Raw genomic sequence first — 23627 nt, forward strand, 5'->3', positions numbered from 1 at the left:
ATTGGAATTTACACGTCTCACGCCTATGAAGAGTGCGTCCGTCTACGAAAGAGTGCAGCTCACAAAAATGATGTGCTTAGCATGAATGCAAGAGGTTCGGGTTCGAGCCCTGGTGTGAGTTTTTTTTTCAATAGGGAATATTCATGAAATTTAAATTTGGTTCAAATATTTTTCTTCCGTAACTTTAACGACTGGACATTTCAACTAAACCATTATTTTAGTAATTAATATCTTTTTAATTACTTAAAATTAATTAATAAAAGTACAAATTCAGTGAGGGCATTTAAAAATTTCTAAAACGGAAATTCAAATTTGTATACGGACGTGACATCTAAGTACGGGCTTGTCAAATTTGTTGACACACTGTATGATATTAATTACTTACATTTTATATGGTATTTCATTAAATTATATTATTCTACGGCTTTTTATTAGAAAACTTAATAATAACGAGTGTAAATTCTGTGTTGTAAATTCATTTTTTTTAAGTATAAATTATACATTGAACTGTCAATAATTGACAGATCACGTACTTATACGTCATCAACAGAGAGCGCCAAAAAACTGCGTTTAAATATCTCAAAATTATAATGTATTTTAAATATTTTTTTAACGGTGTAAACAATGAATTAAAAATATAACAAAAATACATGAATATTCCCTAATGATGTATTATAATTGCAACAAATATACATACCTGTGATGATAAATTCTTGACAAGAGATGAATCGTTGCATAACTTAAAAGTTATATAAAGTTACATAACATACTCTAAATATCAATAATAGTTATTGTTTTTTTTAAATATATACATTCAAAATATTCAATTTTAAATTCACTACACTTTATAAACTTTAATTAAAGTGTTAATTGTTTTTGATTTGAACATTAAAGTAATTTTGGTTTAGTTTTAAAAAAGCATTTCATTAAAAATGGAGACGACCACCACATTTAGAGAAATACATATCGAGACGTGGATCACTTCATGACACTGAACTAATTGCATTATGTGGTGAACCCATCTGTGTTAATACTTTATCTAACCATTGTAACGGTCCATGCAAGTGTATTTCAATCCAACATGGTGTACTTGTTACATCTTGACGATGATACTCAGCGCCCCAACCTTTCACGAAACTCATACGGATTGTACACATTTTAGTTAGTTCGTAAACAGCTTCGAAACCATGATTCACTGATTGTGATAATAATTGGGCGAATTCTTGATTGTTAAAGATTTTTAACGAACATCCTGGTGGAATTTTACATACGGTTGAATGATGAAAGCCATGATGATGATTACAATTACGTGATTGTACAAATATAGCGGAATCTGATAGACATTCTGCGTAAACTTCACCACCAACGTAATAAAGATGAACACCTTTACCAATATGTCGTCTTGTATTCTCAATTGTTGAATTTCTATTTACATTACTTAATTGTCCAAGACAAAAACGATCTGAATTGTTGCTAGGATTTGTGAAACCATCCACAATTACTGAATGCGAATTACAATGGAATACTTCACCAACACGACAATTTAATTCATAATATGCGATACTTGCCCAATATGGTGGTTCTTGGTAGCTGACTGGTGCTACTTCACCCATTCCTGTTTTAATGAAATTTTAAAATTAATTTGAGCTTTTGTTAAATCAAGATAAATGATAGAATCAGAGCTTTTTGTGGAATCGAGGTTTTAGAAATGTACAATTTGACAAGATAACAATGAAGACAAACTAAAGTAAAATGAAGTCAAAGGTAGCACAGGACTGCCGTACGTCCTTAAATGAGCTGGCGGAACAAATGAATGTAGACCTGGTATGGGTACCGGGACACAGGAACATTCCAGGAAATTGTGAAGCCGACAAGTTTGCCAGAAATGGCACGATGCTGCCGGACACAAGCATCAATAAATACCCGGGAGTTCCATTTGCGAACTGCAAGTTACTCCTGAAAGAGGATATTCTGAAAAAGGCCAATCTTAGATGGAGGGAAGAACGTACTTGTGGTACTACAAGACAGATATGGTCTGAGTACAATCGCAGGCGTTCCGAAGTTCTCATATCACTTCCAAGGGCCTCTGTTCGCATACATCCACTCTAACCTAACCTAACCTAAAGTAAAGTGAAGGGAATTTAAGAAAATTTGACATATACGGAATTTGATTTTCCATACCTGTATCCATACCAGAATCTGGATTATTATTTGATGTCTGACTTCCATCCTCTGGTGGACTATATGCAGGCGGTGGTGTTTCAGCAAGTCCAGAATATGGACTTTGTGGATTTGAACTAACTGAACTTGGACTTGAAACTGATGAGATTGGAGAATTTGGACTTAGCTGATGATTTGAATTGAATCCAGTTGATGAATAACTAACATTATGTGGCATATTTGGTTCAACAATCTGCTGGAATGGTAGCATTGAATGTCCTGGTGCAAATTCAGAATGACGTGGTACCAATACTGGTGGTAGCACTGGACTTTCTACTCTCTTGTAATGATACGGATTTATACAAACTTCCTTCTGTTTAGCTGAGAATGGAAATTGGCACATTTCCAATGGTTTAAGTTCATGGTGACTTTGTAAATCTGGCCATCTCCATACACGACAATAAATCACATGTGGCAATCCTTTACGATGTGATACTTGCAAACGACCATCTAATGATCTTGGAATTGTCACACATTTACTTGGTGTACCTGGACACGATAAAGCACGCTCTAATTCTTCTATGGCTCCTTTTCTTTTTTTCAATTTTTTAACAAGACTGTCTACAGCTTTTTCTGCCCATTTCTCTTCTTCGTCTCCTTGTTTCCAACCTAATAATTTTTTCACTGCTGGTGATGTAAACGAAAATAACGAATTCAATGAAGACATAGGACCGCTGCTCGACGACTCAGCTTCTTCTGTATCCATTTTCTAATGAATAAAATACATATTTGTAATTATTACAAAAATTAGGTAGTACGGTTAGTTATTATTAAGGTAGTACGAGCGTCAAGGTAAGTTGTGGTTGAAATTATTTGTATCTATTTTGATGATGAATTTTGTTATAACTTTATGAATGTAGACGAAAAATAAGAATAAAATTTTTCGATATCTACCTTGGTTTTCGAAATATCGAAAGCTATGGATCATACGGACCCAAGACCCAATTGTTTGTTGCTCATTTACGAACTCGACTTCATTTTTTACGTCCTGAGTACGCTATAAAAATTTCAGCTGGATATCTCCTTTCGTTGTTGAGTTATCGTGTTAACAGACGGACAGGCAGGCAGACAACCGGAAATGGACTAACTAGGTGATTTTATGAACACTTATAATTTATATTATACATTTTTGTTCGTACCATTAATATTTTTAAGCGTTACAAACTTGGGACTAAACTTAGTATACCGTGATATATTTCATATAAATGATATAATTTGTACTAGACAACAACAGGCTTAAACTGGAGCGTTGAATAAATAGGCAGATATTAATAAACAATAGTAATTTACAAAAAAACTGTTTAATTTGTATGAATGAACTACGCCTGAGAAAAAAACGTAGTTTTAGTGATTCATTTCAGAAAAGCTGAAAATTGCATAGATGTTAGCCTCAATAGAGTGCCAAAGATGCATCGTCTGCTTCAAGTTTGAATTGATTCCAGAAAGAGTAGAACCGATTTTAATCGACAGATACTCCAAAACATATAGGCGATGTAAGATCGTCCGCAATGGAAGTGGGGGGAGGAGGGGTTAAGCTGGTCTGGAGGAAATGCGATTTAAAAATAAGTAATTATTGCATTTAATCGAAAGTGAATTCGCTTCAAATATATCGATAATTGTAGGCCAAAGTCGTAGACCTAGGTGAATGGGCTCTGGTGTCCTTGACAACTTTGGGCCTAAGCATTTTTCCGTAGTTAGCGTTATTTCTTTCATTTAAATAGAATAATGACATATTTTTAAGTCGCATTTCCTACGAAAACCTGCGTTTTTCAAAAATTTTATTACCCTTTTTTATGAGGATTAACTTTCTAACTTAAAGTGTTATTCTACCTCTTATCCGTTTAAGATCTAAATTGGCTATTAAAAAAACCCGAAGAAATAGGTCCAATCTGATGTCAGAACATGATGCCCCTCCCTCATCAAGCATTGGTTAACTACAAAACGAGCTATAAACCATTATAGATTAAAATGGATCACCCTGTATATGTACGTAGTTCGGGAAATAGTGAAATTAATCAGATTATACCAATTATAATACTGTTCGATATGAATTTTTTTCCGCATTGAATTGCTTCGAATGAAATTTTATCTCCCTATCATTTTTCAAAATTTAACTTTCACAGTGTCGTGAATTAAATAAATATTTCCTTAAATTTTCACAGAATCTATTCTTAAAATTCGTTTAAATTTTTCATATATCAGTATAAATAAATGATAATTTCCACCCACTAATTGTTATTATAGGAAAACTTAATATGAAGTGAAAGAAAACTCGGACAAAATTCACAAACATTGCTATTATTACATAAACTTGTAATAATATTTATCTTATAAGCAACATACAAAAATAACGAAGCAAAACATCTAAAATTATTACTTTTAAATGAAATAATCGAATTTTAAATGAAAATTGAATGAATTTTCATGATAGTTGAATTCACAGTACATTACCATGAGTCATTCTTAGTACAATACCTTTGTAAATAAAAACTAAAAAAGTATTAATTAAAAAAAAAACCACTTGATAATTACTAAATAATATTGAATTGTTATTTACATTTATCATTTTATTATTCAAACATATTTGAAATAATCAAAACATTCACGTATTATTAATTTGAAGACAGTACAGTATGAGTAAGTCAATTTTCAATCAAAACATTGGCTACTGTCTAAGTCTAATAAAACCATCTCATCTCAGTGGATACGAATAGATTACATACAGTAGAAAGTTATATATTCATTTTGTAAAAAAACATTTACATAAGATCAAAACTTAAACTTTACTCACGTTTTGTAGGAATGTATACAATCTATATTCGATAATACTTTACAAAACAAACACTGAACTTTTTTTTGATTAATAAACTGACGCTAAAATTCAGAGAAACGCTTAGTGGTTTATGAACAGGAAGTAATGAAAAAAAGTCTTATAAATTACACATATTGCCAACTTAAATTTATTTATACAATATTTATTTGTTTAATATATTATTTTAATAGTTTAATTATTAATCAAATTATAGTCAAGTTTAATTCAATTACACACAAAAATTGAAGTATTTTTTTAAAAAATTATTACAATTAATAGGCTATATAAATATTTTTACGAAAAACCAGTTGAAAAATCAATATCTTTTTGACAATTGCGTTAATTTAATATCAACGCTGCCAGACAATGCCTCTGTGTCATAAAAGTCGAAATTTAACAAAATTGAAAATTAGGTAATAACTTATAAAAAAACAGTTTATTTTTGTACTGTCCCGCATTTTTTTTACTAAAAACCGAATAAATCCAAATTTTTTAAGTTAACGAAGTCCCGATTTTCTTGAAACAAAGTCTGACAACGTAGGTTGTTGTGTGTAATCTGGAGGTAAATCATGGAAACTATAATACAAATATTAGTTTAGAGCAGATAGAATAATTAACTTCAGATCTTTAGAAAGATAAAATACTAATTAAGGTGTAAAAGGGGATCTGAAGTTTATAATGAAATACCAATGGGAAGTTTACAAAGAAACACTCGAAATGAGAAGTTTATGACGAACATCTGATATATTCTATAAGCTGTAAAAGTTAACGCTAACACTATTTAAGATCTAATTCAAACTTAATCGTATTTTTATTATTCTTACTATTATTACTTGATTTTGAAATATTTGAATGCATAGTACAGAGGATATTCAAAAATATTGTTTTTCTGGTTTTTACTTGTTAGGTTGGTAACATAAAGCGTTTTGGTAATATTAAAAACGCATTGGTTTTTTTATGACAACGACCGCTCTCTCTGTAGATTTAGCTCCCCCTTGCATTAACTATCTCTTCCTTACCATAAAACATATATAACGGGTGTTAAATTTACAGAGAATGTGATCGTGGTGTTTTTATACTGAACAAGACCAATAATAATGAAATTATTAATTTTCGAAAATAATATATATTGCGCATAATGCATTTTTTTTAAAGTAATTGTTTTAATAATTGTCTTCTCAGTGGAATTTTAAATGATTAGTTTTAAGTTCAATTCATATATATATGATTAATCAATAATTAACTCTTTCAAAATCATTTTTTTTCTTACGAAGACTTCATAACAGGAGTTATCACGTAATGAATGTTCATAAATTATGGCATAAATATACAATACGATAACTTTCGAGTTATTCTGGATAAAATTACGACCATAGACAAACTATTAAGATATTTAATAGATAGGCAACTGTAATACCACTTACTAAACTTGTAAATTTAGTCTTGTATTCAATCACTGCATGGCGCTTTAACTCGTGTAGAGGATTTTTAAAAATTATTAATTTAAAAATATTAATATTTTTAAAAATCCATGCCGCATAGAATTACCATTGATTGTCTTTCAAAACGTATCGATTATATTCTCTTGAGATTTTTGAACTAGGGTTGAATTTTAACTTTAAAATTACCGCGAAATATGAAATCAAACTAGGGTTTTTTTTATACCTTTTACTACTATATTGGCTAAACAGTTTTTTCGAATTAAAAACAGCTGAGTTATTTCAATTTCAAGTTTTCGAAAAAATTTTAAACATTTCCAAAATGAACACAAGAAATAAAACAAAGCAAATTTTATATGAACAATTAAATCGTGCAACTCAATTACGTAATAAATTAATTTTTTTTTTTTTTTTTTAAATCAGTAAAAAATAGGTTGACTGATGAACCTTTCTAGCACTTAAGTGTTTGTAAACAAATGTTATTAAATTAGCTAATTTTTAAGCTCATATTCATTTGATTTTTGCAGAGGAAGATGGTGATACTAGTTTGGAAACTTTGGATATTCTCAAAGAGATTATCGAACAAACAAATCGATGTACTATCGATACTGATATTAAAGATCGGGCATGTAATACAGATGAAGTATTATTGGATGCTAAAATCATTTCTTCCTCAACGAATTTTTGTTTGAATGCAGTCGATGCCTTCGATATTCATATGGATGCATATAATCTTGATGATTTCGCTAGACATTTAGTAAGTTTTATTTCTAATAACTCCACAATGTGTGTACCGGGAATCAACCCTAAGTACCGCACTTTGTGGTAGACTCTAAGTATTTTTGTTTGTTTATACAGGCAGTGTATTTAAAAGATGACGATGAAGAATATTTGAATTGGGAGAAATTAGAAGATGATGCGATCGATAGTTTCAAATTAGGACCATCATTTTGCTACTTATTTGGTACATTTAAAGAGAAAGAAATCACTCCAACACAAACACAACGTACACGTACGGCTCGTGGAAAATTTGAAGCATGTGCAAAACAAAAACCGGACAATATACATGTGGTGAACAAAGAAGAAGAAGGCGTTGATGAAACTGTTAAAAGTATGCTGTCAATATTACGTGAACATTGTAAAACAAAACAGATTTCAAGTGTATCGTATTTTCATTTTATTATCGATGATGATTTCACTAAAACAATTGAAAATATCTTCCATTTTGCATTTTTAATACGAGATGGTGCTATACAAATTTATTTAGGTAACTTCAAATACAATTTTCTTCTATTCATTTATGGAGGGTAGAGAAAAACTTTCTCACATGGCTATTGAACCTTAAAAAGGTTTTAAGTGGTTTAACTGACAAACTGTGAAACTAAAAAATTATTAAAACTTTTTTTGTTGCAAATAAAATTGTCCACAGCTTTGGTCGAGTATCTTTTAAAGGTATAAGCGAAAATCTATGAAAATTTGAGAAAAAATTTTCTATTGGTCGTTATTAACTTTTCTTCTGACCATTTTACAAAAAAAATGATATCAGATCATTTTTAAAGAGGGATTTTTATTCATTAATTAATAAGTTTGAGAAGATGACACACCCACTCTTCTTTGACATTAACCCACCCTACATGCCGTTGCTCCACCCTCTACACTAATTTGGTGGGCTGTGCATATTATTAAAGCTTCAAAAATGTTGAAAAAAGCTATTTTTTTTCTGGGAATTTTCCCAAATTGTGGAAATTGATCCCCGCTTTAATAACATCAATCTCCCTAGTATAAAATCTTAAATATCGCATTTGAAAGAAAGGGTTGCCCCTTTTTTATGTCAAAATTTCATGTTTTAATCTGGATCTGCAAAGCTTTTCTCTTTACATTTTGTCTAAATTGAGTTAAGGTGTTCAAAATTTGTATGTGAATTGGTTAAGCAAGTTCTTTTGATTTTGTCAGCTTACCAGCCTTCCTTTTCGCCCTTAATGTTTTGAAAAACAAAATAAAATTTAAAAATAATAATTTGTATTTTTTAGAAGAAGATAATTTACCATATGCAAGACCCGTTTCAAAGTCCAGTGAGCGTAATCAAGAAAATAGTGATTTAGAAAATACTCAACAGGTTCTGTCTCTCGATTGGCATGATTGGATGGTAAATTTTATTCAAGATTGAGTGGTTAAAGTCCTGAATTCAGGATCGTTAATACAAAATTAAAAGTACATCCTTTTTTTCTTTCTGTAATTGAAATAAATATTGGGTTTTTACGTTCCACTAATTCTGACAGGATTGTTCTAAGCAATCAGGATTTAAATTTGTTTTAACGATTTTGTCAAGTCAGGATTTTAACCGCAATTTCCATACAAAAAAATTAAAAGAAATTCATAAGCGTGCTTTTTTTTATTTTACAGAGTTTAAAGAAATATTTGAATATTGAAAAAGGAATATATTCTACGTTAAAAGAATCTAAACAACGAAAAGAAACTTATTATTAATTATTATTTATGTTAATTGTACAAAATTATGACTACCCATTTTGGGCTTGTTTTTAGCAATTAAGTAAACTATTTTTATATTTATTTTTATATAATATTTAATACATAATTATAAAATTATACAAAAAAACTTATTTGTTTCAATAAGATACAGCGATTATATACAGCGTGTCTACTTAAGTTGGCTCCATATGGGAAACTTTTTTATTATAAAGTTTACAAAAAAGAGTTAGCTATCATTTATGTGCTTAATTCCGGGATCAGGACTCAACATTCTTGAAATCAATTGGAGCTAGGTTAATTTTGATAACAAATTTGAAAAGTATGACCCAAATTTAGTAGGATTACATACTTGGTTTATTAAAATTGGATAAAATTTGGATGTGATAGAGCAAAATTAAATTTTTTGGATTCTGATGACGTCCTCTTATTGGAATTTTTTTTGAAACACACTAATTCTGGGTCATTATTTCAGCTGTGATGTCAATTTTTCGCTAGCTACCACTTATGTTCTTAATTCCGGGACCAGGACTCCACATTCTTGAAACCTATTAGACCTAGGTTAATTTTGATCATAAATTTGAAAAGTATGACCCAAATTTAGTAAGAGGATTACATACTTATCAAAATTGCCAATATGGTACTTGTTGATACAATAACACGATTATGATGGTGACTCTCCCAATTTTACCTTTATCCTTATATCAGTATACGAATTTTCATCAAAATTGTTAGAACCGATTCCGATATATATATATAAGGCACTACCTAAATACTTGCCACCGGCGCTAGGTACCCTCGTTACGGCCCTGATAAAATACTTGCTTCATAAGACCACCTTAAAACTTTAAATTTGCATGGGAAATTGCGGGCATTAAATAATAAAATCAAAGTTTTAAATTAAAAATATATTTGAATATAATTTAAAATTTGTTTTATAAAAATAACATTTCGTATGAGATTTTTAATTCTGATCAATCACAATAATTATTGTTTGTTTTTTTTAATGAGAAATCAATACAATATCAATAAAAATTAACTTAATTAATAAAATAAATTATTTCTTTTTTATTAAAATTTCATCACACATTTCACTTAAACGTTGACACTCTTCAGTTTTTCTTTTAAGTTCACTTTCAAGTGATTCACTCAACAATTGTTGACGACGTATTCGTCCTTGTAAAGCCAAAAATTCTGTTTCATGATCATGTTTAGCTTTAAGATAAATACCATTTAACCTAATCAAACAAAGAAGTTTTAGACTAAATCATAGAAAAGGATTAGAGGAGCTAGCAAATTACTAAAAAATTTCCAGGCACAGATATAGTTCTCTTAAACTAGTCTACGTAACTCTCTCTTAAAATTAGTCTACGTAGTCAGCGTATTCCAGTTTAATTTTTAAAAATATACAGGGTGGCCATTTTAATATACTTCTAAATATACTTACTTGGTCAAATCTTCTATTCCTTGTTTCTTAAGCGCCAAATAATTAACATTTAATTCATCACCTTTGATTACTTGATCATCAATCATTTTCAACATTTCTTTTTCACTTTGTTCATATCTAATAATTCTTTCCCGCATTGCTTGATACTTTCTACAAGTAAAGAAAATTAAATAAGTGAAAGTACACACAAATAAAAATAACAACTTGAAAAGTTGATTGTTTAACCCGCCAGCACTCGCGTTATGAGTATTTTCCTCATAAAGCTCTGGTAATCGAAACCATAAAATATAGAAAGTTGACAATTTAATAGTGTTTGTAGGCTACATAATTGAACTTACTCGTAGACGTCGTTTAATGCATCTTCGCACTTGGTTAAATGATTTCGTGCAATGATTGTTTCCTCTTTAAGATGCTTATTCTTATCAAGTTCACTTTGTAGTTGGAATTCCAATTTATTTAAATCTTTCCTAAAAATTAATTACCATTGCATTAACAATTTAAAAATGATGAAAAATGCGAAAGTTTCTTTGAAGTTTTTTCTCATTCCCTCCAAATTCGCTCACTTTTTATTCTGCGAATCCGTCGAATAGGATATATTCATGAAATTTAAATTTGGTTCAAATATTTTTCTTCCGTAACTTTAATGAATGGACATTTCAACTAAACCATTATTTTAGTAATTAATATCTTTTTAATTACTTAAAATTAATTATTTAAAGTACAAATTTAGTGAGGGCATTTAAAAATTTCTAAAACGGAAATTCAAATTCTTATACGGACATGACATCAAAGTACGGGCTTGTCAAATTTGTTGACATACTGTATGATATTATTTACTTACATTTTATATGGTATTTCATTAAATTATATTATTCTACGGCTTTTTATTAGAAAACTTAATAATAACGAGTGTAAATTCTGTGTTGTAAATTCATTTTTTTAAAGTATAAATTATACATTGAACTGTCAATAATTGACAGATCACGTACTTATACGCCATCAACAGAGAGCGCCAAAAACTGCGTTTAAATATCTCAAAATTATAATGTATTTTAAATATTTTTGTACACTTAAATACAGCATTTTTAATCAGTATTTATATTTTTTACTTTGTTATAACTGTGTAAACAATGAATTAAAAATATTTTAAAAAAAAATACTTGAATATTCCCTATTTTAATCAGTATATAAAAATTTATTACAAAAACTAGAGCAAAAAAAAAAGTTTTTATAAAGTACTTACTGTTTTTTGTGAGTTCTTTCTTCTGTTTCATGAATAATATTTTTGAGTTGGTCATTGGCGTGGCCATAACGATACTTAATCAGTAAAACTATTTCTTGTGTTTGTTTCGTTAATTTTGCCAAATGTTGATATTGATTGGTCTCTGCCAATTTATTTTGCAATTGAAGATGCCGTTTTAATTCAAGTAATTCTTTTCGTTTTTCATCTGATTCAATTTTTATCAATGAAGTTGATTGATTCGTTTTAGGTGAAGAAGAGAAGATTGGTTCTATAAGTGTGGATTTTTCTATATTAATTTTTTCAAAATTATCTTCAACATTTGGAGAATGTTGTTCCTGAATTTGAGCTTGTTGAGTTTCAACATTACATGTAGATGGCTCCGTTATATTTTCATTTAAAATTGCTTCTATGTTCGTAGTTTGGCTATTATTTGTATTTGTAAGTTGTGAAGAATCATTGTTAGGATTAATGTTCCTAGAAATTAATTAAAATAAATTTATTTTAATGTCATAAATTCTGGAAGAAAAATAATTAAAAACTCTGGTGTTAAAGGGAATGAAGCAGACGAGCACTCTACATGAGAGAATCATCGTCTATTTTTTTAGTTTTTCCGGGTACGGAATCCTAAGCTCAAGGTTAAAACATAGCTAAGAACACTTCCCATTTAAGTACCTTTCAAACGAAACCAAAAAAATTAAAATTAAAGTTCATCTGTTTAGGCGCTACGATGCCACAGACAGACAGGCAGACACGCACACACTCATAGCGGTTTAACTTATAACCCCCCCTTTTTTTTTTGGTTCCGAGTTTAAAATAAAATATTTTTTACAAAAAATTTCGAAGTCAGTGCTTATTTCGAAGTCAGTACTTACATTTTTGAAGTAGGACTGGGACTGTTATTTAATAAGGGATCGAATAATTTGATAGTAGACGGTCGAGGTTCACGAAATGTTCCTTCATTCGATGATTTTCCAAAAAGTGCTCCCCATGAAAATCCTAAAATAATAAAATTAAAATATTTTTATAATAACTTCTTTACACAATCACCTCAAGAGGTGGGGTAGGTGAACTTGCGGCACCCTGTTATTATGCATGTTACATTACCTCGTGGTGAAACGAATACTTCTTCAGAAGATGTGTTACTACAACTAGCTGTTGGTGGTGGTGGTGTATTAGTCAGTGATTGTTGAACATTAGTTTGATCGGATTCCAATTGATTACGAATTGATAATAATTCATCGATATTTGATCCATGTTGTTTTGTTTGAATGTCAACAACATTTCTTGAATTATTTCCATTACTTTGTAAGTTTGTAACAATTTGTTCAATCGGTATACTTTCAATCGATAATTTATTATTTGTACTATCTTCATGTAAAATTGGCTCAATTATCGATTTTTTATTTATTATCGATAAATCATCAATATTATTAAAATTATCTTCATTTGTTTTAATCGGTGCAAGAATATTTAAGCATGTATCAACATTTATATCCTCCGTACGAATTTTCATTTCTGTTTTTTTATTTTTTTTCACTGAATTTCCGTGTACTTCCGCTAAATTTAATTTCGTTACAGAACTTTCAAATACATCGAAACAGTAACTCGGTGAATCTTGTGATGGATTTACATTTGTGGTCTTTAATGATGTATGCCCTGAATAAAAGTTTTGAGGGCTGTCAATATTATCTGCAGCTGTTCTTAGTTTATCGATTTGATTTTGGTTGGTGTTTTGTTTAAGCGATTCTAGGTCGATTAGTTTATTTGTTTCGACTTTACCTTGTACAGTGTTCGGATTACTTGCTGTTTTACATGTTTCATCGTCAACTAATGTTTTACTTAATTCCGAAGAGCATGACGAAACATTTAAGCCATCCTCGTTTACAACTCTTAAATTATCACTATGAGCTTTTTGATCATCAAGTAGATTACTAGGCTTTGTAGGAGCTTCCCAATTCATTGAAAATTTGATTATATTATCAGTCTTGTTTTCAGTAATACTTATAGGTAATTCAGTATTCCATGCAGGAGAATAGATTTTCGATTCCAAAATGCCGTCTTTTGTATTTTCGATAGATATTGAACTCTTAGAAATATCAAAATCAGAAACTTTTAAAGCAATTTTTTTCAATTCTGGTTCAATAATTATTCCTGATTTTGAAATATCATTCAAAATATTTATTTCTGATTTTTCATTAGATTTTGTGGCAGCCATATCAGCGTTTAAAGATTTATGTTCAACTTTTGGGGTAAGAGGGGTAGATTCAGCAATTTTGTCATCTTTTTCTTTCAGCGATTTTTCCATGAGAATCTTACTTGATTGAATTAACTCATCATTATTTACATTTTTAGTAAATTCTAAATTTTCCTGGATTTCAGATTTTAGATTTATAGGAAGTTGATTTTTCATTGAATTAATATCCAAAGTTTTGTTTGGTGTTGTACTTAAATTTGTTTCGGATACATCACAAAATCTGTCGAGGACTTCGATAGAAGCAATTTCAGTTGGTTTCATTATTTCGACATTCTTTGGAATACTTTTTTCATTGATTGATTTCATTTCAGAACTTAACTCCATAGTTTTATTAAATACGGTAGTTAAATTTTCTTCCGCAACTTCATTTGATGTTTTAGTAAGATTTTCGTTACAAACAATTTCAACACTTTCTTTTGTGATCTTTTCATTGGTAAGCGGAGTCGGAGATGTTTCAGTACTTAATTCCATAGTTTTATTAATTGCTGTAGTTAAAATTTCTTCGATCATTTCATTTGATTTTTTAATAACACCTTCGGTAGAAACAACTTCAACGCTCTCTTTTGTGATCTTTTCATTGGTAAATGGAGTCACAGTAGTTTCAGGACTTAATTCCATGGTTTTATTTAATACTGTAGTTAGATTTTCTTTCGCAACTTCATTTGATGTATTAGTAAGACCTTCGATAGGATCAATTTCTTCACTCTCTTTTGTGATCTTTTCATTGGTACATGGAATTGCAGACGTTTCAGAACTTAAATCCATAGTTTTATTAAATATTGTTGTTAAAATTTCTTCCGCAACTTCATTTGATGTTTTAGTAAGAAATTCAGTAGAAAAAATTTCAACATTTTCTTTTGTGGTTGGTTCATTGGTAAATGGAGTCACAGAAGTTTCAGAACTTAACTCCATAGTTTTATTTAATACGGTAGTTAGATTTTCTTTCGCAACTTCATTTGATGTAGTAGTTAGATCATCGATAGGAACAATTTCTTCACTCTCTTTTGTGATCTTTTCATTGGTACATGGAGTAACAGACGTTTCAGAACTTAATTCCATAGTTTTATTAAATACTGTATTTAAAATTTCTTCGGTCATTTCATTTGATGTTTTAGTAAGATCTTCGTTAGAAACAATTTCAACACTTTCTTTTGTGATCTTTTCATTGGTAAACGGAGTCACAGACGTTTCAGAACTTAACTCCATAGTTTTATTAATTGCTGTAATTAAAATTTCTTCGACCATTTCATTTGATGTTTTAATTAGACCTTCGATAGGAACAATTTCTTCACTCTCTTTTGTGATCTTTTTATTGGTAAATGGAGTTACAGACGTTTCAGAACTTAACTCCATAGTTTTATTAAACACTGTAGTTAAATTTTCTTCCGAAACTTCATTTAATGTATTAGTAAGACCTTCGTTAGAAACAATTTCAAGATTCTTTTTTGTGATCTTTTCATTGGTAAATGGTGTCACAGACGTTTCAGAACTTAACTCCATAATTTTATTAAATACTGAAGTTACATTTTCTTCCGCCATTTCATTTAATGTATTAGTGAGACCCTCGTTAGAAAGAATTTCAATACTCTCTGTTGGAATCTTTTCATTTGTAAGTGGAGTTACAGACGTTTCAGAACTTAACTCTATAGTTTTATTAATTGCTGTAGTTAAAATTTCTTCGACCATTTCATTTGATGTTTTAATAAGACCTTCGGTAGAAACAATTCCAACGTTCTCTTTTGTGATGTTTTCATTGATACATGGAGTCACAAAAGTTTCAGAACTTAGCTCCATGGTTTTATTAAAAACTGTAGTTAAATTTTCTTCCGCCATTTCATTTGATGCATTACTAAGATCTTCGTTAGAAACATTTTCCGTTGGCTTCATAATTTCAACAACACAGCCTTTCATAATTTGTTCATTGGCAACTGGAATTACTAAGGTTTCTTCAGAATTCAACTCCAAAGTTTTATTAATTTCCATCGTTAAATTTTCTTCAGACATTTCGTTCGATTTATTATTGGAATTTTCTCTAGAATCAATTTCAGTTGAGTTCATCATTTCAATATCTTCTTTTGTGACAGTTTCATTTGATAATGGAGTTGTATATGTTAAAGAACTTAGCTCCATGGTTTTGTTAATCTCCATCGTCAAATTTTCTTCAGATATTTCATTCGATACATTATTGGGATTTTCGCTACAAACTATTCCAGTTGGGTTCATTATTTCGACTTCTTCTTTTGTTGTAGTTTCATTTGAAAATGGAGTAATAGACGCTGTAGAACTTAGCTCCAAGGTTTTGTTAATCTCCATCGTCAAATTTTCTTCAAACATTTCATTCGATACATTATTGGGACTTTCAGTTGGATCAATTTCAGTTGGATTAATTATTTCGATATCTTCTTTTGTCGTAGTTTCATTTGAAAATGGAGTTGTAGACGTTGCAGAACTTAGCTCCATAGTTTTGTTAATCTCCATCGTTAAATTTTCTTCAGATATTTCATTCGATATATTATTTGGATTTTCACTACAAACTATTTCAGTTGGGTTCATCATTTCGATATCTTCTTTTATGACCGTTTCATTCGAAAATTGAGCCAGAGATGATTCAAAACTTAGCTCCGTGGTTTTGTTAACGGCTATGGTTAAATTTTCTTCTGACATTTCATTCGATGTATTATTAAACTCTTCGATAACCATAATTTCAGTTGGTTTCATAGCTTCGACATTTTCTTTACTAATAATTTCAATACTTTTTTCATTGGTAAATGATTTTTCAGATGTTTCAGAATTTAAATTCAAAGTTTTATTATCAGTTATAGTTAAATTTTCCTCGGAAACTTCATTAGATGTATTATTGAGACTTTCGCTATAAAGAATGTCATTTGATTTCGGTATTTCAATATTTTCTTTTGAGATATTTTCATTGGAAAATTGACTTTCAATATTCAAATCTAAAGTTATGTTAACAGCTGTGGTTAAATTTTCTTCGGATATTCCATTGTATTTACTGTCTAGACCTTCAATATAGACCGATTCAGATGCTTTTAATTCAATATCAGATTCTTTTGGAGCTAAGGACTCTTCATAACTCAAATCCAAATTTGTTTTATCCGCTGTGATTAAATTTTCGTTTGGAGTTTCATTGAAGCTTTCATTAAACTCAATTGATTTTGCATTTCCCGTATCTTCGTTCGTTTTTTCTGCTTTATTGGAAAATGAAGGCATAGATGTTTCAGCATTCAAATTCATAATTAAATTTTCATTCGAAGTGTAATTGAGACCTTCGGTACAAACAGTTTCAATCGATTTTGTTATTTCAATATTTTCTTTCTCGAATCTCGAAGCAGTTTTGTCCACTGGTGTAGTTTCTTCGAATATTTCAGTACTTTTATTTTTTATGACCTCTCCATCAACTAAGAAGCCTGAATTATCCTTGAATGATTCATTTGATATATTAATACCGTCGCTACAATCTTGATCCGTATTTAAAATTGGACGGATTTGTTCGGTTAGTACTAAACTGTCTTTAAATGAACAGCTCAAATTTTCCTCTACGATGGTCTTGTTTGGTACATTTTCATTACAAACATTTTCAGGTGAAACCATCATTTCAAGATTTTCCTTTTTAATTTTGTTATCGATCGGATCTACACCGTCTTTAATCGAAGTACTTAATATTTCCTGTTGGTTCGATTGAATTTCACTTTGAGGTATCGATTCATTCTCGATTTGAATCTTAACTGTAGATTTTTCTTGATTAAATTCCATTTTATTTGGGCTACTGTCTTTTTTATCAATAATTGTAGATAATTCTAGGCTAGAATTAGAAACATTTACATCTTCTACGAATGTGTTTTCGGTTGATTTCATTTGTCCAATATTTTGAAACGTTTCATTATTAATCCCTTCATTTTCAATTATGTTATTTTCAACAGTTTCAACACAACTTTCAAATGAATTTTCAATAGAATTAATATTTTTTGAAACATTTTTTATTGTTTCATTTTTAACATCCACAGTTTCAGCAAAATCTGTGCAACTTACAAATGTATTTTCAGTAGAATGTGGAATATCTTTCTCTGAAACATTTGGAATATTTATCTGAACTGTTTCAATAGAGGCATTAGAAACTTCTAGATCTTTCTCAAAGCCATTTTCATTTGACTGTTCCACTTTTTCATTTGGTATCGTACTTTTGATTATTGAAAATGGTGAATTTGACGAGGATTTTTGCTGTATATTATTTTGAGAATTCTCAAGAATAAAATCATTTTCGAAAGGAATTGCAATTGGATCTGCAATAATTAAAGTACTATTTTGAATTGGCATTTCGATAAAATTACCATCCGAAATATTTAATTTTTCGATTGATACGAATTCTATATTTTTATCGAAATCAATTGTTTTATTAACTTCAATATCGATTTGATCATTTACATTTTCCCAACGATCCTCAAATTGTAAATTCTCAAATTCAATTTGTTCAATTAAATTCGTTTTCGAATCAAATGTTTCATTTATTGATTTTTCATGAATTGATTCTCTTAACGATTGCCTTTTGTTAGTTATTTTATGAGTAATTTGCTCTAAATTTTCAGGGGACTTGTCTTTTAATACAAATTTAGAATTTATTTCTGGATTTTGTAGCATAATATTCTCAATTTTCCTTTCATTAATTAAAAATTCTTCCATATCTTGATCGTTTATTAATTCTGATAAAATAGACGGATTCGAATTTGATTTGGTTGGATTCGGAGAAAGTTCAGTTGAACTAATAGGAGTTAAATAATTATCTAAATCATTATCGAAATTTAATTCTGGTAATTGTTCATGAAAATTTCGAGATGTTCTTTTTGAATTTTCTTCATTTTCATTATTTAAACTGTCAAGGCTAAATGTTGAATCCACAGATTGAATACTGGCACGAATATTAGACGGATTGACAGTTTCGATATCTGAGTACTTATTAAGAAAAGTGGTAGGCACTTGATGAATTTTTTCGGGAATTTTAAAAACTTCTTCAAAACTAGGTAATGTATTTTTATTTAATGAATCAGTCTCTAAACTAGTACTTTCATAAAATTCTGTATCATTTTCTTTCGATATAGAACTCTTTAAACTATCAAAATTGGATTCAGGATCAATGTGAATTGATAAATTTTCTAATGAATCTTTAAAATGATTGTTTGTGGGAATTGTTTGATTCGATGTTTGTTCTAATTCTCGAACATCTAAAGCATCATAAAAATTACTGTTTGCTGTACTATTTTCATCGATTTGTTCAAATAAACGATTTTGTGTTGTGGACTCATTATTTGATGTTCCTTCTGAAAAAGCATATTAGCCATTTTAAAAAGTGATTTTGATTTAAAAAGATATGTCGTTACCTTTTGAGTTCACTGGGGAATGAACATTAAATTTTTTAAATAATCGAATTATATGATCCATTTGGTCTGCTGCTTTTACAGATTTTGGTGAATCATAAACAGAGCAATCTGATTTGGACTCATTTAATTTGGGTGACTCTAAACAAACATAATAATAAAAATTAAAAAATCGAAATGCGAAAGTTTCGCACACACTGTATAGAAGACGATTTCATATTAGTTACATACCTGAACTGCTTTTATTGAAACTTCGCCGATGCACATATTCAATATTTTCGATTGTACATTGTTTTATGGGTGTATTTTCTGCTGTGTGGAATTCTGAACTGTTTTTTAATTCCTATTATAAAAAAATTAATTAATTATCAAAGATTTATCATAATTAATAGGGTATTTCACCCATTTTTAAAAAGTGTCTCAATTAAATTCTATATTTCTACTAAACCACTTAAAAAACACAAAAGTTTTATTCAATCGATTCGGTGCAATAAAAATGCATTTAAAAAAGCGCTGGATTGAATTATATTGTTCTGTGATCATGACGTCAGTTGTCTATGTAAGAAAAATTTAAAAAAAAAAGAAGTTTTTTAATTGATTTTTCATAAATATAAATTCAAACGCCAATAACGTCAACGCATCGTTTTAGCAACGACACCGCACGGATAAATGATAAAATAACATGCGGAATGATGAATGGTTTGTTTCTAAACTTGCTTTTACTATATTACAACGTAATTTTCCATAGAAACAAGCTGAACAATTTGAACTTAGCGTGATTCCGATTGGTTCACAGCTTCAACGGATATAAATGCGCCACAACCAATAACAAGTAGTTTTTTTTTATTAAAAAATATACAGGGTGTCAAATTTAACTTGATACAAAAGCATCAAATATGTATGGCGTTGCTGGATACTAACTCTGCATAAGTATTCAAAGCGAATTACATAAATGGCGTACGGAAATAAATCATGTAGGGCTTCTAAATTAACGTGAAATCAAACATATTTTTAACTTCCGGTACCGAAATTACTCGATCATTTTTTTCCAAAACGAATTTTATCAAGAATAATTTTTCCCAGAAAATTATTTTGCATAGAAATCAAATTATTCAATTTTTATATTTACAAAAAGTTAATTTAAGAAAAAAATTATCCTAGTTTCTCTAAAAATTAATTTTTAAATTACAAAACGAAAAAAAATGAACTTTGACCTTGGTTATGCATATTATACCTTCCTCTCTTAATCTTCTTTAACTTGAATAAGTAAAATACTTAATTTCATGCCAAAATATACCAGAAAACTCTAGAGAGTTTTAGATCGTGAAAAAATGAATATTTAAAAAATATTAATCAGCATGTGCTTTTCCTTAAATAGAAACAAATGAATTACCTCTTTGTCAAAGACGATTTCGTTATTTACAATATTTCGGGCAGGTGATAAATCTTGAAAAACTTTTCTTGGTGATGTCCATACAACTTTTGTTGGTGAATTTTCACTCATCTAAACATAATTAAAAAGAAATTATAAAAATTCAATAAATAATAATAATAAATGAGTACAATCGAAAATTGACGTAACTAACCCATTTGGCTTTAAAAATATTATTTTTATACACACAAAGACGTCATTCTATTTTTAAATATATTTATTTTATTTTAAAAGTAAATAAGACGCATATATTACTTAAGGGTATAAAACTTAATAACTATAGTTAGCGTAGCGCACACTTTTATGCTATATAATATTACTCTTTTATTAAGGATATTAATTTTCCCTGGGAAATTCTTTTTAATATCTACATTTTCTTTAATACTCCAATTTATATATTTTTGAAGAGGGTTCAAATGTAAAAAATTATTATGAAATTCATTTGGCAGTTACTAGTTAGAACCTTATCTTTGAGTTCAATTCTAGGATTTCTAACGTGGGGGTGAAAAGTTTGGTTTTTATGTAATATATATAAAAGTATACTAAGTTTAGTCCCAAGTTTGTAACGCTTAAAAATATTGATGCTACAAACAAAATTTTGGTATAGGTGTTGATAGAATCATCTAATTAGTCCATTTCGTGTGAAATTTTTATAGCGTGCTCAAGGTGTAAAAAGTGAGGCCGAGTTCGTAAATGAGCAACATAGGTCAATTGGGTCCATCTTGTAAACCGTTAGAGAAATAACAAAAGTTTAAATGTAAAAAATGTTCCGATTTTCATAAAATTCCAAAACAAAATTTTTTTTGGGATTTTCTCGATTTTTTCAAAGGGGTACCTTAAAAAAATTGCAAAAAATCGAAAAATTTTTATCATCTCCAATTTTGATAAAACTCAGTATATAAGGTAATTTTGACCCAAAAAGTGCAAAAATTGGGTACATTTGTTGACTGGTCGAATATATATTTTTGGAGATACGGACTAAAATCGATCCAAACATTGCGATATCTCAGAAACAGCTGCCAAAAACCTGGCATCGACATAATGTTGTAGATTTTCAATCCCACAGTGGTACGGGAGGAAGGAGTTTTTCTAGCCTCTCCCTAAAAATTGCATACTTTTACGAACAGGCATTGTTTTAACGAGCTGTCAAAGTCTTGAGTCCGATGTGACTTTGTAGAATAACCCACAACCACACTATTTCCATATAATCTCCTGATTGGTACTGAACCTAAAACCAGCGTGACTTTAGTTCAGAATCACACTTTCCCACATAATTTCCAATCCTCCGAGTGGTGCTGGGGATACTTTTGAAATTATGCAAATTTGGATAACGCAAATTTTTTGTTTCGTGTTATACCCAGTACTATTTAAACCTTGTAATTAAACTATTGGGTGTACAATTTGATTAGGGTAATATAGTTTACGCTTGAATTAATTAAATCATATAGAATAATTAATTATGTTCTCCATTTTAAAAATTGTTTACACCAGTTTATTCCTGTAACGGTGATGTACATTTTCATTTTAGTTTTAAAGAATACTATGGCAGGTACTAAGAATTTAATTAAAGCAAGTGTATTTTCAAAAACTTCTCAATATAAAATTAAAATTCAAAATTTAGAATGGCAAAAACAACGATAATTTATAATAAATTTATTTTCTGTTCATACCTTGATTATTTGAAAACAAGTATTAAAGATGACAAATACAAAATATATTTTCACTCAAACAAAATATACGTAAATTATAACTAATTATGGTATATAAAACAAAAATTAAATGCGTTAATATTATTTTATTTAAAATTGCGTTTGAAATTCTCACGGTCTTCACGGTTAACGTTTTTAAAACAATTTGAAAGTTCTAAAAACTTGTTGACACAACCGTTAATTTGAAAAATAACTTGTGATTTTCAAATATTCCTAGATGTGTGTATGTTTTTATTATTTTTTTAAATTTTAATTTATTATTATTATTAAAATTTATGAAGTGAGTTAAAAATATTAAATTTAAAATCGTTTAAAATATGTTTGTATCATTAAAAATTTATTTTTGTATCAATGATCAATTTTTTTAAATATCTAAACTTCCCTAGATAATTTAAGCGCGTAATTTCAAATTTAGCTGTTAGCAACAGCACCTAAATACCAATTGGATTTCAAAACATTTTACTATTTTCCTAAATTTTATAATTTTCTTCTAATTATCTACCTCCACCTAAGAATAAAAAACTGGGAAAAAGTCTAAACATTATCTGAACAGAGGCATAAATTATACCTGATGGCGATAAGGCCTGAAAAATGTTTTATGTCTATTGAGAATAGGCAAATAGATAAAAAAAAAATTGACCTTGGTTAAAATTAGCAGTCTTACAGATTTATTTCGCAGTTATTCCACCTCTCCCATTTATTGCCATGTTCTCAATTATACAAAACTCTACCCTCTTATTTAAGTATAAGTGCCCACGGGAAGTGAGAGAGTCAATCATTGATTTGAAACCAACACGCTCGGCTAATAGTAGAGTGGTACTTGAAATCAATAGCGTAATTAGCGTATTTCAAGCAGCAGAGAGCCCATAAAAATTTGATTAAATAATTCTAGTTAAGAAATATTTTATCTGGTGATAGAAGCGGGCTTTTTTGCCGCTTTAAACTAATGTCTCAATGCCTCTTGAAAAGGTGAAATGAAAAGGTCTATTAAGATAATTGTGAATATAAATATATTTTACAAGCTGTGCTAAGAAAAAAGTAACAAAACAAATTTTATGTTTTAAATAAACCATATATTCAATAAATAGTAAAATACAATATGACAGATTACATAAATAATATAATCGAATCTTTAAAACAACTGAGCAAATTCCAGTTAAAAGGATCTAGTAAATTCGAAAAAATTATCCTTTGCTA

The 23627-nt window shown here is 29.2% G+C and overlaps 3 protein-coding genes across 4 annotated transcripts; 1 reads left to right on the forward strand and 2 right to left on the reverse strand.

Moving 5' to 3' along the window:
- Positions 1 to 892: 892 nt before the first annotated feature.
- Positions 893 to 5129, reverse strand: LOC123294572 (protein mothers against dpp). The gene is made up of 3 exons (XM_044875648.1): positions 5012 to 5129; positions 2182 to 2929; positions 893 to 1615 (listed from the first exon to the last, which is right to left on the reverse strand). The coding sequence occupies exons 2-3, from the start codon at positions 2924 to 2926 to the stop codon at positions 984 to 986; spliced, it is 1377 nt and encodes a 458-aa protein (XP_044731583.1). The 5' UTR covers positions 2927 to 2929; positions 5012 to 5129; the 3' UTR covers positions 893 to 983.
- Positions 5130 to 6726: 1597 nt separating this feature from the next.
- Positions 6727 to 8974, forward strand: LOC123294577 (EP300-interacting inhibitor of differentiation 3-like). 2 transcript variants are annotated; one of them, XM_044875654.1, is made up of 5 exons: positions 6727 to 6857; positions 6999 to 7228; positions 7330 to 7738; positions 8502 to 8617; positions 8875 to 8974. In XM_044875654.1, the coding sequence occupies exons 1-5, from the start codon at positions 6794 to 6796 to the stop codon at positions 8956 to 8958; spliced, it is 903 nt and encodes a 300-aa protein (XP_044731589.1). In that variant the 5' UTR covers positions 6727 to 6793; the 3' UTR covers positions 8959 to 8974. The 2 variants fall into 2 exon arrangements, with proteins under 2 accessions (XP_044731589.1, XP_044731590.1); XM_044875655.1 differs by having other exon boundaries at positions 7330 to 7582.
- Positions 8975 to 10000: 1026 nt separating this feature from the next.
- Positions 10001 to 20911, reverse strand: LOC123295074 (protein PF14_0175-like). The gene is made up of 11 exons (XM_044876287.1): positions 20876 to 20911; positions 20683 to 20793; positions 19521 to 19632; positions 19293 to 19430; positions 18343 to 19232; positions 12753 to 18138; positions 12521 to 12644; positions 11649 to 12122; positions 10744 to 10872; positions 10406 to 10555; positions 10001 to 10196 (listed from the first exon to the last, which is right to left on the reverse strand). The coding sequence occupies exons 2-11, from the start codon at positions 20791 to 20793 to the stop codon at positions 10016 to 10018; spliced, it is 7695 nt and encodes a 2564-aa protein (XP_044732222.1). The 5' UTR covers positions 20876 to 20911; the 3' UTR covers positions 10001 to 10015.
- Between the last annotated feature and the right edge of the window lie 2716 nt (positions 20912 to 23627).

Source organism: Chrysoperla carnea, chromosome 3, assembly GCF_905475395.1.
Source record: "Chrysoperla carnea chromosome 3, inChrCarn1.1, whole genome shotgun sequence".
In the NCBI taxonomy this organism is placed as follows: Eukaryota; Metazoa; Arthropoda; class Insecta; order Neuroptera; family Chrysopidae; genus Chrysoperla; species Chrysoperla carnea.

Coding starts and splice junctions, on each gene's coding strand:
- LOC123294577 (XM_044875654.1), top strand. CDS start 6,794: ATGAACACAAGAAATAAAACAAAGCAAATTTTATATGAACAATTAAAT. Junction 6,858..6,998: donor AAATCGTGCAACTCAATTAC/GTAATAAATTAA, acceptor TGATTTTTGCAG/AGGAAGATGGTGATACTAGT. Junction 7,739..8,501: donor TGCTATACAAATTTATTTAG/GTAACTTCAAAT, acceptor TGTATTTTTTAG/AAGAAGATAATTTACCATAT.
- LOC123295074 (XM_044876287.1), bottom strand. CDS start 20,793: ATGAGTGAAAATTCACCAACAAAAGTTGTATGGACATCACCAAGAAAA. Junction 19,633..20,682: donor AAATCGTCTTTGACAAAGAG/GTAATTCATTTG, acceptor TTTTTATAATAG/GAATTAAAAAACAGTTCAGA. Junction 10,873..11,648: donor GAAAGAACTCACAAAAAACA/GTAAGTACTTTA, acceptor ATTAATTTTTAG/GAAAGATTTAAATAAATTGG.
- LOC123294572 (XM_044875648.1), bottom strand. CDS start 2,926: ATGGATACAGAAGAAGCTGAGTCGTCGAGCAGCGGTCCTATGTCTTCA. Junction 1,616..2,181: donor AGATTCTGGTATGGATACAG/GTATGGAAAATC, acceptor TCATTAAAACAG/GAATGGGTGAAGTAGCACCA.